General features: G+C 41.2%; 1 protein-coding gene across 2 annotated transcripts; it reads right to left on the reverse strand.

Annotated features, from left to right (window-relative positions):
- Positions 1 to 2505: 2505 nt before the first annotated feature.
- tfap2c (transcription factor AP-2 gamma (activating enhancer binding protein 2 gamma)) lies at positions 2506 to 12419 on the reverse strand. 2 transcript variants are annotated; one of them, XM_030051102.1, is made up of 8 exons: positions 12002 to 12419; positions 10757 to 11218; positions 10112 to 10163; positions 8714 to 8785; positions 7840 to 8062; positions 6004 to 6122; positions 4176 to 4317; positions 2506 to 3837 (listed from the first exon to the last, which is right to left on the reverse strand). In XM_030051102.1, the coding sequence occupies exons 1-8, from the start codon at positions 12047 to 12049 to the stop codon at positions 3543 to 3545; spliced, it is 1413 nt and encodes a 470-aa protein (XP_029906962.1). In that variant the 5' UTR covers positions 12050 to 12419; the 3' UTR covers positions 2506 to 3542. The 2 variants fall into 2 exon arrangements, with proteins under 2 accessions (XP_029906962.1, XP_029906963.1); XM_030051103.1 differs by lacking the exon at positions 8714 to 8785 and having other exon boundaries at positions 12002 to 12417.
- Between the last annotated feature and the right edge of the window lie 3414 nt (positions 12420 to 15833).

Genomic DNA, 15833 nt, shown 5'->3' on the forward strand with positions numbered 1-15833 from the left:
TGTGACTTGCTGTGACCTACATAGAAAGGTCATTCAGTCAGAGCTGGCATGAAATATGACTACAGTTCAGTGAATCCAGAGCTGACAAGTAGCCCTGGGCATCCTAATGAGATCAAAAGATTATAATTTATTAGTACGTCAGATATGATCACTGAAAATAAAAGAAATTTGTGAGATTTCTTACGAGAAAAAAAAAATGTGCAAAGGAAGGCACAGGTACAGTAAGCTGAACAAGTCAATGCTTGCTTCCTATTTTTTCCAGCTTCATCAGGTGTGTCAGAGGTGAATTACTCACACGGTCACATAGCCAAGAGAGGAAACTGTGTGGGCGATCAGTAGGCTGCACTCGCTTAAAAAAATAATATAAAAAAAAGAAGTAAAGGAAGAAAGAAAGACAAAGAGAATGAAAGAATAAGGACAAAATAATTATGACACAAGTATAAGTGGTTTACAGTCACATTATATGAAAACATAATACTGTAGTATTACTAGTAGTGCAATACTGTTGTTCAGTTGACATTATTATTAATATTGAGCGTTTTTCCTCCCAATTAATTTTGAGTCATAATTGTAAGTATATCTTGTTTAGCTGGACTGACAGTTGAAGAGTAAAGGGACCAAAAAATTTTAAGAAAAAAAAAAGTAATAATAATGATAAATAAACTAAACCTCTGTTGTTTGGAACATGAAATGGGAAAATCTTTGTTACATCATCAGACTCTAAATAAACTGTGCTGAACTTTGAAACACAATAAACTTGCTCTAAGGGATCTGGTCTAAGGTGAGGAAAGCAAACAGGACTTGTATTTGTTGTGTAGCTCACGGCTACATCTCCAAAACAAAGCCCCGTGAACTGACATACTTGACAAACAGAGAGAGAGAGAGAGAGAGAGAGAGAGAGAGAGAGAGAGAGAGGACAGGATGAATAACCTCCAATCAAAGCATCAGAAGCAGAGAAGTTTTGTGTCGACCATTGTCAACTGGTCATTGAAGGCACTGAAAATCCTCCGCCTTCCTCCAACCATCCACCTTTACTATCACCTCCTCTCCTTTTCTTCAACCACCACCACCTCCTCCTCCTCCTTCCTTACACCTCCTCTGCCTATTAAATCTTGTCTCAGGCCCCAGTGCAGCAGCTAATGTGAGTAACTGAAGGCAGTTAAAGTCAACCGCTGCTGGGGCAGTAAGCCACCGGGTTGACAGGTCTGGTTAAACAGGTTCTGATGGGAGAGGCTGATACTTGTTTAACTGCTAGGTATGACACACTGCTGCAGATGCCTCTCCAGCAAACTGAGCCAAACAAACTAGTAGCAGGGCTCGTTCAAATGCTGGCTTCAGCCACGGATCGCCACAGCAGTAACATATCTGGTGAAAATAGTATATGGCTTACCAAGACGAGAAATGTAGATGGGTGCTATATCTTTGTATTTTTTTAAATATATATCTATATATCTATATATATATATAGATATATAGATAGATAGATATTTCACATACAGCTAGTTGGTACTGTACTGCTGTACTCATATATTCAAGTATGTTTCCAGAGCTATTGCACAACTCTATGACAAATCCGTTTCAATCAGGTGGTGGTGTTTATATGCTTCGGAAACTTAGCAATAACACATAAACAAAGACAGGTCATATGAATCAGCGGGGCCTGGCTGTGCAAGTGATGATTAAGCAATCTTGCTCAACATGTAAATCCCATCTGCGCTTTTGCATCCCTTCTTTTTTACGCAGACATCAAAGGAATCGTGCTCTGCAGTTCCCAAACTCACAGTTTCCATGTTGTTCCAGCCGAAATTAAAGCTGAGTATAAAATGAAAATGAACACAATATGATGCAATACATTTGCACCAGGTATAGGGAATGGAAGAGAAACAAGAAATTTTAGTGGGCAAAAAACTAAAAATGCAAAACTACAGGAAGATCATGGATAGAAGGCCACATGACATGCCGCAGGTTCATTATAAGTGTGAAAACAGATAAAGTTGAAACATAAACAGGCCATTTTTTTCAGCTCTTAGCTGTGCACATCTATGCTTATCACATGATGGCTCCAAGTAGACCACATGGCCTATTTGTGGAGCTAAGTGAGAGTGGATAATGATGGCCACTGTTCCCATTAGTTTGGGGATAGTTTGGGAAACACATGACTTGACCATCATCTGTGAAATACTGCTCAAAAATAATTCCCATTATTATATAGTCACTGAATCAGGGTTGAGTCTTTTATTATTTTTTACTTGAAACTTTAAAACAGTTTTTTACACATTTTCAAAAAGTATATCATACCCACTTCCTAACCTCTACTTGATAAAAAACTAACCCATTTATAAAAGTTTAACACATCATAAAAAGTCAAACCATACACCAGAATGATACCATTATTTACATAAGCCCATTAAATTACAACATAAATTAAAAAATATTTACATCCAGAACAAGACACTGGATAAAATTCTATGTTTGGAATTCAATGTCTGATTAGAAGCATTTTTAAAGAAAGAAATATGTACATTTTCATACACACGCTCACAACATACACTCTCACGGGACTGAGTTGGTTGGTAGGGTGACATCAACATGGGGTTCTTTAGTACTAAGGGTGAGTAACACCTAACATGTTCACAAAAGCGATGTGCTACAGTCTGCCAGCACTCTAAGACAGGTTTCAAAGTAATAATGGAAGCATTACTACGCCTGTAATCCACATGAATACTGAAAAGGCTTCTATTGTAAACTGTCTTTAAAGTCTCTGGTTTCTGACTGAACACAGACTGACGAACCAATAATCTTTTCTCGTTCAGGCCTACATAAGATTTGAACCGATTCCTATGAACAAAGCACAATAACACTAGGCCCATTTTGAAGTGGATGTAAAACTCAAGCACAAAAAAAAGAAAGAAAATGAAGTGGATTTTCTCTTTCTCATGTAAAATGTGTCCTTTGGAAGTCCATTGGGATCTGAGCACCGCGGAAGAGACACAGGAAATCAATGGATTTGCCTCCAGACAGAGTAGGGGGGGGGTGGGGGCTGAGAGGAATTCACAGCCACAGCAACTCATCTTGAAATGATGTCCTCTAGGAAGAAGGGGAAAAAAAGTCTGCACTCTGTTCTCATCCCCTCCTCCTGTCAACAGAGTGCAGGTCCCATGGCTGGAGCACTGGCACATTGGCCACTGGTATGTAGTGTTCAGCATGCTGTGATGTGTTACATGCCCCGGTAGGCTGGGCTCCCACTAAGACCAGTCAATAGGCATTCACCGGAGATGCCAAGACAGACTGATTTCTTATATAACACAGCCAGTGGTCGTGGAACAAAGCAGTGAAAGTTCTTAGAAATCCTCAACTTCTAAAGAATATGATGTAAATTCAACAGTGTGAGAACACACAAACACACACAAAAAAATCAGTTCTCATTGATCAAAATGACAATACTAAATAGAGATGTCAAAAAAGTCCAAAAAAGGGCGGACAGGGCAGAGATGAAGGGTCAAGGGGGTTCTCAAGTTCATAAAGGATTGTCCTCTCAGTTCTCATTTCCTATGCTTCTCCATTTTATCGGTAGATTTGCTTCCACTGTCTGAGGATCCCTGGGTGTCACTGCCAGAGCTCAGATACATCTTGTCCACTTGTTTAAGCGCCTCGTTCAGGTAGTTCTGAAGTGAGGTCATGGCAGCGCAGATGGCTGGAGAGCCGAATCCATGGGTGATGAGGCTGAAGTGGGTCAGGCAACCTTGGATGCCAGGCTCCAGGATGGGTGCCGGCCGTGAGTTCCCCAGAGGTGAGCGGTCCTGAGTGAGCAGGTCGGTGAACTCCTTACAGATTTGTCTGAAGGCAAAGCAGAATGTTTTTAAAAGCAGGTACTCAATTTAACTCCTGGAATCATTTTGCTTTGAGGCGACACAGTTTGGATTTCTGGGAATCTTATGCATAAATCTTCAACTGTCCCAGTTTTCAAATTTACCAATCCCTGGACCAATAATCTAAGCTAACATTAAAAAAAAAAAAAACATTAAAAGGCTGAGACATTACAGGTAATTGATTGATGGGCAAAAGCATTTGAACAATCTATAGGTATAGCAAACATATCAAAACTTGGCAAATCCTACTTTGCTAGAGGTGGATTTTATGTAGATTAGAGTAACCATGTAGAGTTTGACACTTACTTGGCAGCAAGGAGCATGTTCTTGCGAGAATTGACTTCATTGCGTTCCACATGCGGCCGTCCCAGGTACTCAGCAATTGCCTTTGCAGGGAACTCTGTCTCACACACGTAACCAAAGTCTCTTGCTAAATGAACGGCTTCACCTATTGATAGAAATAAAAATAAAAGAGAAACTGTAAGGAAGAGAACCCATAATACTCTTGTGTCCAACTGCAAAGACAAAAGAAGACACCGACAAAACCCAGCAATGTTTCTAAAGTCCAAGAGGCTGACTCTTGCTTTTAAAGACCAAGAAACTCTTTACTGTGTGGTCCCAAACAACCCCAGCTACACTAAGCCAAAGAGTGAGTTGGCTGAGTTGAAGAGTGAATAAATAAAGATTATTATTAGTTACACCGACAGTATCAAAGCATATCCATGGGGCCATTGGACAAAGATAGGATGGTGGGCAGCATTCTGAACAGAATGCCAACCACATCAATTGATCAAAATACAACCGTATACAGTCACAGCAACCCATTTCAGGGCTGATATGCACAGGCACACTGCAGGAAGCAGTTGAGCAACACAGAATAATCAGCTGTGCTCAGTCTTCTAGCTCGGGGGAGGAAAAGCTAGTGAGATGAATATATTCCCATCTTTAGGGTGACTTGACTTGCATGGTCATAATGGGCTTATGTAGATAAATGCTAGCAGAGAGTGCCCATGGCACCAAAAGCACCGCTTATTGATAGACACACACATCACTTGAGGATGCGGGCGGCTATTCAGAAGCACAAGCTTTAAGGTCAGCTGGCCCTCCTGGCGAGCCGTACACAAGATAACAAGCCTTAATTCAGCTTTGAAGGTCTCTAAATAACACAAGCCTCCAGTCATTCTCCTGCACAGAATCATCAGCCCATTTATAAAAATTAGGCATGTATAGAGCAAAAAAAAAGGGAAAAATATTCTACCTTAGCCTGGGGCAGGTAGATGTGATTAAAGTGATATCACGAACACGGCGATGCGTCATTGTCTAGCCAAGGTATGACTGATGATGCTGTTTTAGCATCGGGAGGATTAAAAGAGAAGGTTTAGGTGTTTAGTCTGTATTATAACTGCAGAACAGACAGAAAGGACAACATCTGAAATAAATTCCAGGTTCCTGGAACAGATGCTAAAAGCGTGAAGATCTGTGGCCATTTTATAAGATGCAGACATTTCAGGGAGGAATATGACTGAGATTATAGCCTACAGTAAGACCACCTCTTCTGGGTTTGTTGCTGTATTTTTGTTGTGCTTGTGGGTAAAGTATAGCAAAGGATAATACCACAGCTATGATAGCAGCAATGAAATCCTTACAGACATATTTTGGGGGCTACTCTGTTGCTTGTTAGCTCTTCGACAGATGCTTGCTAACTTGAACATATCGCAGATTTAGTTACATAGGATTGAGTCATGTCTGCATTGATAGCCAAAGACAGAGCACAACCAGCCTGCCTGCAAACATCAGCTCAATCACTTTTGATTTCTGCCAAAATTGAGGGAATCAGCATAGGAGCTAAAGGACAGCTACAGCTGCAAGTGACAGACTAGAAAATGAAACAGAGATTTTCCTCCACAGTTTATTGGAAACAGTAGGATAAGAAATGCGTTGGACATTCTCTACAAGTATTTCAACCATAAATGCTGTCTTGAGAGCCGCTTGAGTTACAAAACACACACGCTATGTGGAGGAGATTCATATTCACACGTTCTCACACTGTTAAATGTTGGAGCAGCATTCCAACTGATGCAAACAGCAATTACACCAGAGAGGTTGCTATGCAGTACTGAGTGACATGTTGTACCTTCTACTAGGGCGGTAAGTAGAGTGACGTTGGCTGCCTTCCTCCTTCCAGCAGGCAGGTTGAGCCCAATCTTATCCAGCTTTTCTCTCAGAGACCGTCCGCCATTCTTAGACTTGGCTCTGTGTAAAGGGAGAACAAAAAATACAGTTATGTACATTCAGACATAGATTATCAAAGAGAAAAGCTTTCTTTCTATCAAACTGTGATAAAGTTTGCAGGAATTAATGGGGAATTTTAAAAATCTATATATATATAGCTCAGTAATTCTCTTTAAACAATCTTTTGGTTTGTTTTTGCACATTTTGTCCATAAATTAGGACGACAAAACTGAATGGATGCGTGTACAATTTAAGACTCTACATTAAACTACAGCACACTATTACTGTGCAGTTTCAACCAAACTGCAGAGTTTAAAGTACTCTGTGACGGCCTGTGAGAAGACGCTCCAACCAGAGCACTCATCCCTGCAGAGGGTCTAATCACACACGTTTCAACACAAATTAATCAAATGCAACAGACTCTGATACCACTCCTGACCTAAAAAACACTAATGCAATTGACGCTTCCGCATACAGAGCATAACAGACAAATCACTCATACACACTTTCGCAGAAACAAATCAAATTCCCCACTTGCCATAACCGATTCAGTTTTCCGCATGACCGACAGGCAAGTTCTGCCTCTCCATGGTGGGTGAGAGAGGCAGCATCTTTAGGGAAGCATGTGTGTATAACTGCCCCCCACCCCTTCTTCCCCCTCTGCCCCTCTCCCACTGCTAACGACCCCCCTCCTATTGCTATATGACCTACTTAAAAATATCTCCAATTGTGTGTGTGTGTGTGTATGTGTGTGTGTGTGTGTGTGTGTGTGTGTGTGTGTGTGTGTGTGTGTGCTCGTATGAGTGCATGTATGTCAGCATTAACACAGGCACATGGGAAGTGGCAAATGTGCTCTCCCAGCACAAAACGCAGACAGGAGCTCTCTGGTCAGGGGTGTTTAGTATGTAACCTCCCAGTCCCTCAACAGACTGCCGTACCGACATATGTGCCATAAGGTCAACTGCTCTGCCACGATTAAAACTACCCGGTTGTGACCCCACCACGACCCTGACACACAGACACATGCACACATACATGCATGTATAGTACACACAAACACACACGCACGCACACACACGCATGCACACACACACACATATATATATACACACACACACACACACACACACACACACACACATATATCTATATCTATATATATCTATATATATATATATCTATCTATATATATATATATATAGATATATATAGATATAGATATATATACAGATATAGATATAGATATAGTGTGTTGATATAACCTGTCCTCATTGGAAACACAGAACCAAAACTGCACACCATACAAAGAATGTCACAAACTTTTACTGTAAAAATGATGAGCTAGAGCAACTGAGCCAAACTATGCTTTTAAAAAAACCCTTTTCCCATAGGCTGCTGCATTTCAGTCTGCAGATCACACTCAAATTTAGAATTGCAGTGCATTATGCCTTTGTTGATTATCACTGAGAGCAGAGAACTGCTCTACAATGCTGCAGAAAGCCTTACTGACAACATTTAGACAGCAAAGACAGTGACAAAATACAAAGGAAACAATGTTTGCTTTTAGCTTTGGCTTTTGCAAAGCAATACTCATTATCACCTTATAAAAATAGCTGAAGCAGAACTGTAGATCTATGCTATATGAAAGAAGTAGACACTTTAAAAAATAGCAGCAACACTGAGACAACAGCAATATGAGTGCAGCCTGCTGTTGTTTTGAGCAAGCCTGAGCTCTGACCTGCGCAGGACTCCTCCCAGGAGTGATGCGTTGAGGCACTCTGGGGGTGAGAGACGTCTCTGGACCTCGGCCACAGTGACTTTGTACTTGGAGGTGGAGCTCAGCAAGGAAAGGCGTCCGGGTACGGAGCAGAAGACCTCTGTGGGGTTGGATACCATGCCCAGCAGAGACTCTTTCTGGAAAGGAAGACCCAGCGCGTTGCCTTTGGGTAGAGTGACGGGGCCTGGAGGACGAAGCAAAATGAGAGGGTGAGGATATGTTGAAAAGTGGTGAAGGAAAAGAAAACCTTAAGACTGATGCATCAGATTATGGTTGTGCCATATAATTTGTGCACTTTGTCTGTATACAGAACCCCTAAACATCATCTTTTCTCGTGCAACATGGTGTTTTTATTTTTGTTTTTTTTTTTTGTCCCCAGATGAAAAGTAAAGCGTGCATGCAACTTTGCACAGCTGTGTCATCACAAAAACGTGTGTTACATATTGTATCGTAAGACCAATGCTAAGGCTACAAAAAACTATGATAGAAACGCTGGGCTTTTGAAATTTTTGTGTTTTTTCTACCGCAGAATGCATCAGGTTTTAACGGCTAAAGTTCCCTCATTCTACACAGCATTCACAAACAGGTACACACATACAGTACAGACTGCCTCATCTAAGCAACGGATACTCCTTAGTACCCTGTATAATGGGTCTCAGTGGCTCTAGGGATTTAGGAGAAAAAAAATATGTTTAGATGGTCCTTACATGGCGGGTAATTTAGTTAAAAGATTCAAAGTTTTAACCCCTCTGCCACCCCCCCCAAAGCACAAAGCAAATGGTCATTGGACAAACAAACAGTACAGCACACTACAAAACATAGCTAACTTCCTCACCAGCAAGAATGCCCCCCTGATAATAAGTCCTCTGTAAGCGATCAAGGTTCCTGCCACCTCGCAGTCCTAATACTGAGACAGAAATCACAGAGTCACATGACTGATTTAAGGTTCCTCTGGGGCACATGGCTGGGAATGACATGCCATTGTTTACAAGTGGAAACCTAGATTGCCCATAGCGTGCCCTTGAGCATGGGAACAATATAATGAGCCATCTCTGATTCCCGTGACAAATAAGGACTGGTTTCTTTGTTGTGCTGTGCAAGTTGCTTTCTGTCTGCAATTTACGCATCAAATTGTCATACTTTTTTTGCTACCATGCACTAGAAAATGTCACATTGCATGCATTGTTAAATATCCCATAAACACCACTGAAATAACCATGTTAATGACAACTGTAATAAAGTTAGTGGTTTAGATTATTTGTCAAGCATGGTAATGTCACACACAAGCATTTAAAATAACTTGCAAAAAAAGGAGAGGAAAACCAGTTTATCATCATATCTTTACATATCATAATATATTTATGGAAACTTTATTCACAGTTGAATTCCCTCTATAATAAAGAACTTTTTTATTTATCTATGTATCTATATGTCTCTCTATAAAGCTAGAGAGCTACAGTAAGCACGAGATCAATGTTGCTCAAGTTAATCTTGCTCTGACTCAAAATCTGTTTAAGGAAAGGCCTGGTGACAAAACACAGCAGGAATAAGTTCCCACTCCAAACAGTTCATGTCCCAACAAATTACTGAACTGTCCTTCACATGCAAGCCTAATGCCACACCCCACCAAAAGCTGGCTCTGCAGAGTCAACCACAGCTTCGAGATCAACTCATAATTTCCTGTTAACGTGAACTAAAATGAGCCAAGACTGCCAGCTTAACCGGCATAAAGATTATCCAAAGCTTTCTCTTCTCTCGCAACCATCAGCGGCTCTAAGATTGCTCAACTTCCATGTCTTGTCAGCTAGCCTGCCATTTTTTGAAAGGGATCTTTTTTCCCCACTGGGCATCCATTCAAGCACCTTCAGCATTAGAATAGACGAAGGATCACACCAAGCTCAGTTAAGTGCATCTCATGACTATGAGGATTATCATTGTATGCAGTGTGAGTACAAAGGCTCCTCCTTTGCTGTGCTCTTCTGATTGACTGCCCTGACATGCCACTGTACAAATAATTGTTATGACATTTACAAGTATGTAGATAGTGGGAAATGTGGATCTTGCAGTAAATTTCCAATGCTTGCCAGTAATGATCACATCTTTATTTGAATGTGAATGGCACATATATCCCAAGCAGTATTTTCTTGAAAGATTTTTCTTCCTCTCAAATCAACAAGGCTGCTGCTCTGCTACAATAACTAGTATATTATTAATAAATATGAAACACACTCACCCTTTTTGATGACTGTCTGATCTGCCATAATAATACTGTGGTCATCTACATGCTGATAAAAAAGAAAAGAATAGAAGGATGAGCAATTATTTGCATTGTTTTCACAAGAACAGTGCAAAGGGTTCGTGTTTATAATAACATGATATAAATTACAGTACACGGAAGCTTTATGAAACACAAAATGTTACACTGTGTGCAAACATTGGTTAATGTTTCTTTTCCTGTCTCTCACAAGTGCATACACACCCAAACGCACACCCACACACAAGGACTCTAAGTGTTTCAGTGTCCATTTAGTATTTTATGGTATTTCAAAAAATTGTCTTGGTATCATAATAATATTCCTATAATATACTTATAATAAACTTATGGAAACTTAAGGCTTTCCTGTGATGCTTGTAGGGCGTGCGCTCACACACACGCGCGCGCGCGCACACACACGCGCGCGCGCGCGCACACACACACACACACACACACACACACACACACACACACACACTCACACACACTCACACACACTCACACACACCACAGAGGTAGAAAGAGAGAGAGAGAGAGAGAGAGAGAGAGAGAGAGAGAGAGAGAGATTTGCCGAATGTGAATTTCGGTTAAAGTAGGCTAATCATCTCAATCAAAGCCACTCACTTGAACATCTTCCAATCCGTGGCTCATTTCATGCATTCCCATATTATCGCCAATGACCGACGACTCTATGCTGTGAACGTGGGGGGGCAGCAGCTCCGGCCGGCGGAACCCTTCCCTCCTCACCCCGGACGAGCCTCCCTCCAGGCCCAGAATCTGACTCGCCAGTCCGCTCCTCCCATGGGCCCCGAGACCCTCCTGGCCCTGCCGGCCGGGCCACGACTGCTGCTGGTTCGACGACGGCGACTGGTGTATGGAGTTGATGTTAAAAGGGTCGCTGAGGTGAGAATAGGGGTCACTGGTCTGCGGGTAGGAGATGGGCTGGTATGGAGGTGGGAAGTAAGGGGGCTGGAAGTCCGAGCTGGCCGAGTGTGAGAGAGACGGAGACGGGCTGTAGAGATGCTGACTGACCGCTGGCAGGTGAGGCAGCCGGGGGTTCCCATTGCTGTTGCCGTCGTGCCTTTCCTGAGGACAGAGGAGACAGGCAGGGCCGCAAAGAGACAGACGTGAAAACTTTTGGCAGGTCTCTAGGCGGTGACATTTGTCCCTTAAAGGAGTCAAGTGCCTGACCATGGCATGTACCCTGTACCATCCTTCAGAGGAGAGAACTATGCAATTTATGGAAGTAGTACATCCACTGCTCAATGCGCATTAAAAGAAAGTGTAACTAGGTTACGGCAAATTACAGATCAACTATTGCACGGGAAAAAATGGGTTCATGTCAAGTTTTATTTTACCAAGTCGTGCTACCTTTTGTATAAGCCATGATTGTATTATTTAATACTTAGCCAGTACTACAATAATTCAATAAATAAATAGGCATATGTTCATTATAATTGTTGCTATTATTATTAGTAGTAGTAGTAGTAGTTGTAGCCTTGTAGTCGTAGAATTAATATTAGTATTATCATTATTATTATTATTATTATTATGTGTTGAAATAATTATACAGTGAAATAAATCCAATAATAAATTAGAAATTGTACATTGATTTTTCCCCCTCTTTTTCCCTGTTTGAAAAATTGTGTTTTTTAGCTCCTCTCGCTATACTACCGTCGCATTTAGTCGCCCACATTATATTAGCTGTTTGATGGCTGCTCACTTACGGCCTGAATATATTTCCTCTGGCATGTGGAAAAAAGTAAATCCTAGCTACACATGCGTGTCATAAATTTCAGAAATGCTGTTCGATGTCATTCAAAGAGACACACTTTTTTTCTTGTTTTTCGCGGCTCTGTCAAAACTCACCTCGCAGTCATCCTCATACTTCACGTTGTCAGCTAGTTTCCACAACATAGTTTCTAACAGAGAAAAATCTCTCAGTGGGGAAAAAAACAACAGAAAAAGACTGTCGTCTTCGAATTAATCCAGGTATGAGAAAATAAAGCGCTTCCTGTAAATCATGAATTGCTCTGTTCTTCAGCTGAAGCAAGCGGCCGGGAAGTTGCGGGTGAGGGCTGAAGGGACGCACTGACCGACCGACTATCCGACCACAGATGATAACTCTACACGGCAACTATGAGAGAAAATAGTTATTGCCAAGCAATATGTCCCCCCTCTCCACTCGGTGTGGTGTGGAGCTCTGTTATGGAAGTGGGCGAAAACGTTGCATATAAGAAACTTGACTCCCTCTTATGGACAAACTAGTGATGTTCAGTCCCATAGTGCAAACATGAGCACTGCACTATATCTGCACACACACTCCGGCTGGGCGTTGCCTCCGCGATGACGTCATCCAAAAAGGAAGATGAAGACATCGCCGATTGGTTATTGGCGGAATAACGGTCCAATCACATGTCTGTCCGTCTGTACAGTGCAAGGCTTATATTTAAAACACAAGAATTAGGCTGTGGCACATTTTCATCCAAAAACTTTTCAAAGGCCGGACCAAGACTGTTTCACTGTTTGTTTCACCCTCTAAAGCTTCAGATTCCTATTAATAACTTGGACATATAGCGCTTTGAACTTTGTAGGAAGACACCTGTAGGCTGTTTGACTCGGGATTATGAAGGCTATATTAGGCCCACATTGTTTATCTAGTCATTTCTAAATGGTTATTAAAGAGAAAGGATTCAAAATTGTTATCCTCTTATTTTGTCCCGACATCATGAAACAGGTGATTTCGACGTGTTGCTCTCTGATACGGCTACAGCTGACACAATTTGTGACATAAGGTGGGCTATAGCCTACAATATGGACTGATGTTCTTGCAGTGAGTGGTTGCTAAGGTGACATGTGGCACAGTTGCGAGGTGTTAATGAGTGGAATGCCTCTTGGCCAATCACACTGCATGGTCGGAACTAACTAAGGATTTTGATAGTGTTATTACAATAGGAAAAGAAACGAGAGCAGAGGAGACACGCGTTATGCATAATGATACATAGCAAATGTGCTGCTCATTTTCACAGAGCCACAGTGATGAAATTGTCCTTTTAATAAAAATAGCCTATTAATAGTGCTCCTGACATTAAGTCAGAGGCTACAGCACTTATTTCTATTAAAACTGGCGAGTCTAATTAGACCCAGTGATAATGGCAACTACATTTAGGCTACAGCAAGACCATTTATATTATTATTAACACTGCATTATTATTATTTTGTTGTCATGGTAATATGCTATCATTTGTGGTAGTACTGTAGGCTTTGCCATAGCACTGACGTCTAGTAGCACAGTAGCGGCAATCGTGGTGGTGGAAATATTTTATTTGTAGCTTTATTTATTTTATTTGTTGCATTTTTCATAAAAGTATATTTTTATTATTATTATTATTATTATTATTATTAGTGGTGGTAGTAAGAGGAGAGGGAGTGGACGCGGTAGTGGTGGTCCTTTCTGCTGTGATTAACTTGACTTAATCATTTTACTGTAATGATTACAATAAAAGTTCAGAATCTATACCAATTCACAATGATCGAGCCCACACAGTCAGGCCATGTCGAGACGGTGCAGCTCTCCAACTGGAACGCCTACACAACTTAACTCTTAAAGACTTATTCAAATAAATCCATGACATTTGCAAATATGTCGGTGCTTCACAGTGGTGGTTTAGTGCTTTCAAACCGCAATACTCCCCCGAGGGCTTAGCAGCATCTTTCTTTCAGACACCACTAAAGCTCAAGGTATCTCAACAAGCATCTCTCTCTCTTAACTTCATTAACATTTTTGGTGGAGCTTCACCATGTCCAAAACACGGCTGCTTTGAAGCTTTGATATGCATCACGCTTCACAATAGCTACAAATAAACTTGTTTTAGTCAAGACACTCATTTATCATTCTTTGTGTTGCGCGTTATTTGTATTTATTTTATTTTTTTTTTTATCTTCAAGCCTGTCAAAATACGCTGTTGTTAATGCACCTTCCTAGTAGCCTAGAATAAAATCCAAAATATCAGCGTGGGTTGGCCTGTGAACATTATTGAAAGCGATTTCACTGAAAATTTTGATATAGAGTACGTGTCAGATTATGAATAGTTAAATTAATTCACAGATCCAGGATTTTTTTTTCTCGAGGTGGGGGTGTGGGGGTAAACAGCCTGTTGCGTCCATCCGTCCAAGCTGTGATGAGCGGCTCTGCATGGGAACAAGACATGGGCGACGGGATTATCTCGGCGTGTTGGTCCTTGGCTTGTTGTGATGTGAAGCAGAAGTGAAATGCTCGCTGATTAAATGATCCTTTACGTTGGAATAGACACTGAGCAGACCTAAACGAAGTTAGTCACGCTTGGCCGGACGGTGATGTTTTGGACGAGCCTGACGCACAGCTTGTCATTTTAATGAAAATCAATTACAATGACAACTGGCTCTGCCGATGCCAGGTTTAAAGATTAAACGGAGCCATGCTGAGGCGAATTAAAAATGTCACAGAAGTCGGTGGCCAACTATTAGCCTTCATGATGTTTCAACAGTCCATAATACAGACCTGCAAGATCACCAAGTATTGGGCTATAGCCTAGGTAATAGGCTGTAATATACGGAAACCACACACAGAGAAAGAAAGAAGGCTGATGGAGCCTTTCACAATAAACTCTGCATCCTCGCTGAAGTTTGATCTTGAAAAGTGATTTTACCAGCATTTCGAACCTACCAGAATAAAAACCCCACAGTATTTTAGAAATGCCATGATATTCTTTAACATAGCCTACATATAGTTAGGCTGCTTACTATATGTTTGTAATATGTAATGCAGTGCTCTTACCGTACTTTTGTGACGTTTTCAATATGGAAACCCACAGGGACTCAGTTTTAACTGTGTTTTTCGACAAACACTAGGCTACAGGCTTATATTTCGGATAGTCATACCAAGTAAAAAATAATAAACAAAACAAAAAGGTATTCTAAAAGCCAAATTAAAAGTAGCGCAACAGAAGAGCTGCAGCGATCCGGCTTCCTCCGTAACTTCACGCCTGCTCCGCACTGGTTTGCGATTCAGCCTCAAAACAACCACTGCAAGTTTTTAAGGAGAATACAGCCTTGACATTTAATCACGGCGTCTCAATGGCGGACACAACGCGATACGGGCGATTGGAAACAGATGATCAGAGGGGGAAAGTAATCAAAAAATGCACATAGGTGCGGCACCAACGCGATAAATGTTTTGCCTAATGTAAACTTCGTGGGCTATCTTTTCTAGTTGAGGCACCTATAGCCGGTAAATGCCTGCAGGAACTCACCCTCCAATCTATCCGGTCCAGCACAGACATCTGAGAGGCTTCGGCAGCAGTTAATTCCAGCGAGACGCAGCGAATGAGTGAACCCATGAGAGGTCTACATTGCACACTTCACCTGGTGCTAGTGCAGTGCGCATGCGCCATCCTGTGCAATACACCTGAGTGAGGTAAAAACAAACAAACAAACAAATGCATCTCCTCTTGGCTACTCGATGACGTCGGACATTTATTAGTAGGCCTAATATTAGCTATTATCATTATTGTTGTTGTCGCAGTTGTTGTACAAAGCAGCATCAATATTAAACTGAATTTGAGACAATGAAAATGAAAAAATATACTATGTTGACTCACGGGATTATAACAATTTTTATATGTTTAACCAAGGTTAGGAATTCCGTTCAAAATATATTATT

This window comes from Myripristis murdjan, chromosome 5 (genome assembly GCF_902150065.1).
Source record: "Myripristis murdjan chromosome 5, fMyrMur1.1, whole genome shotgun sequence".
NCBI classification, from domain to species: domain Eukaryota; kingdom Metazoa; phylum Chordata; class Actinopteri; order Holocentriformes; family Holocentridae; genus Myripristis; species Myripristis murdjan.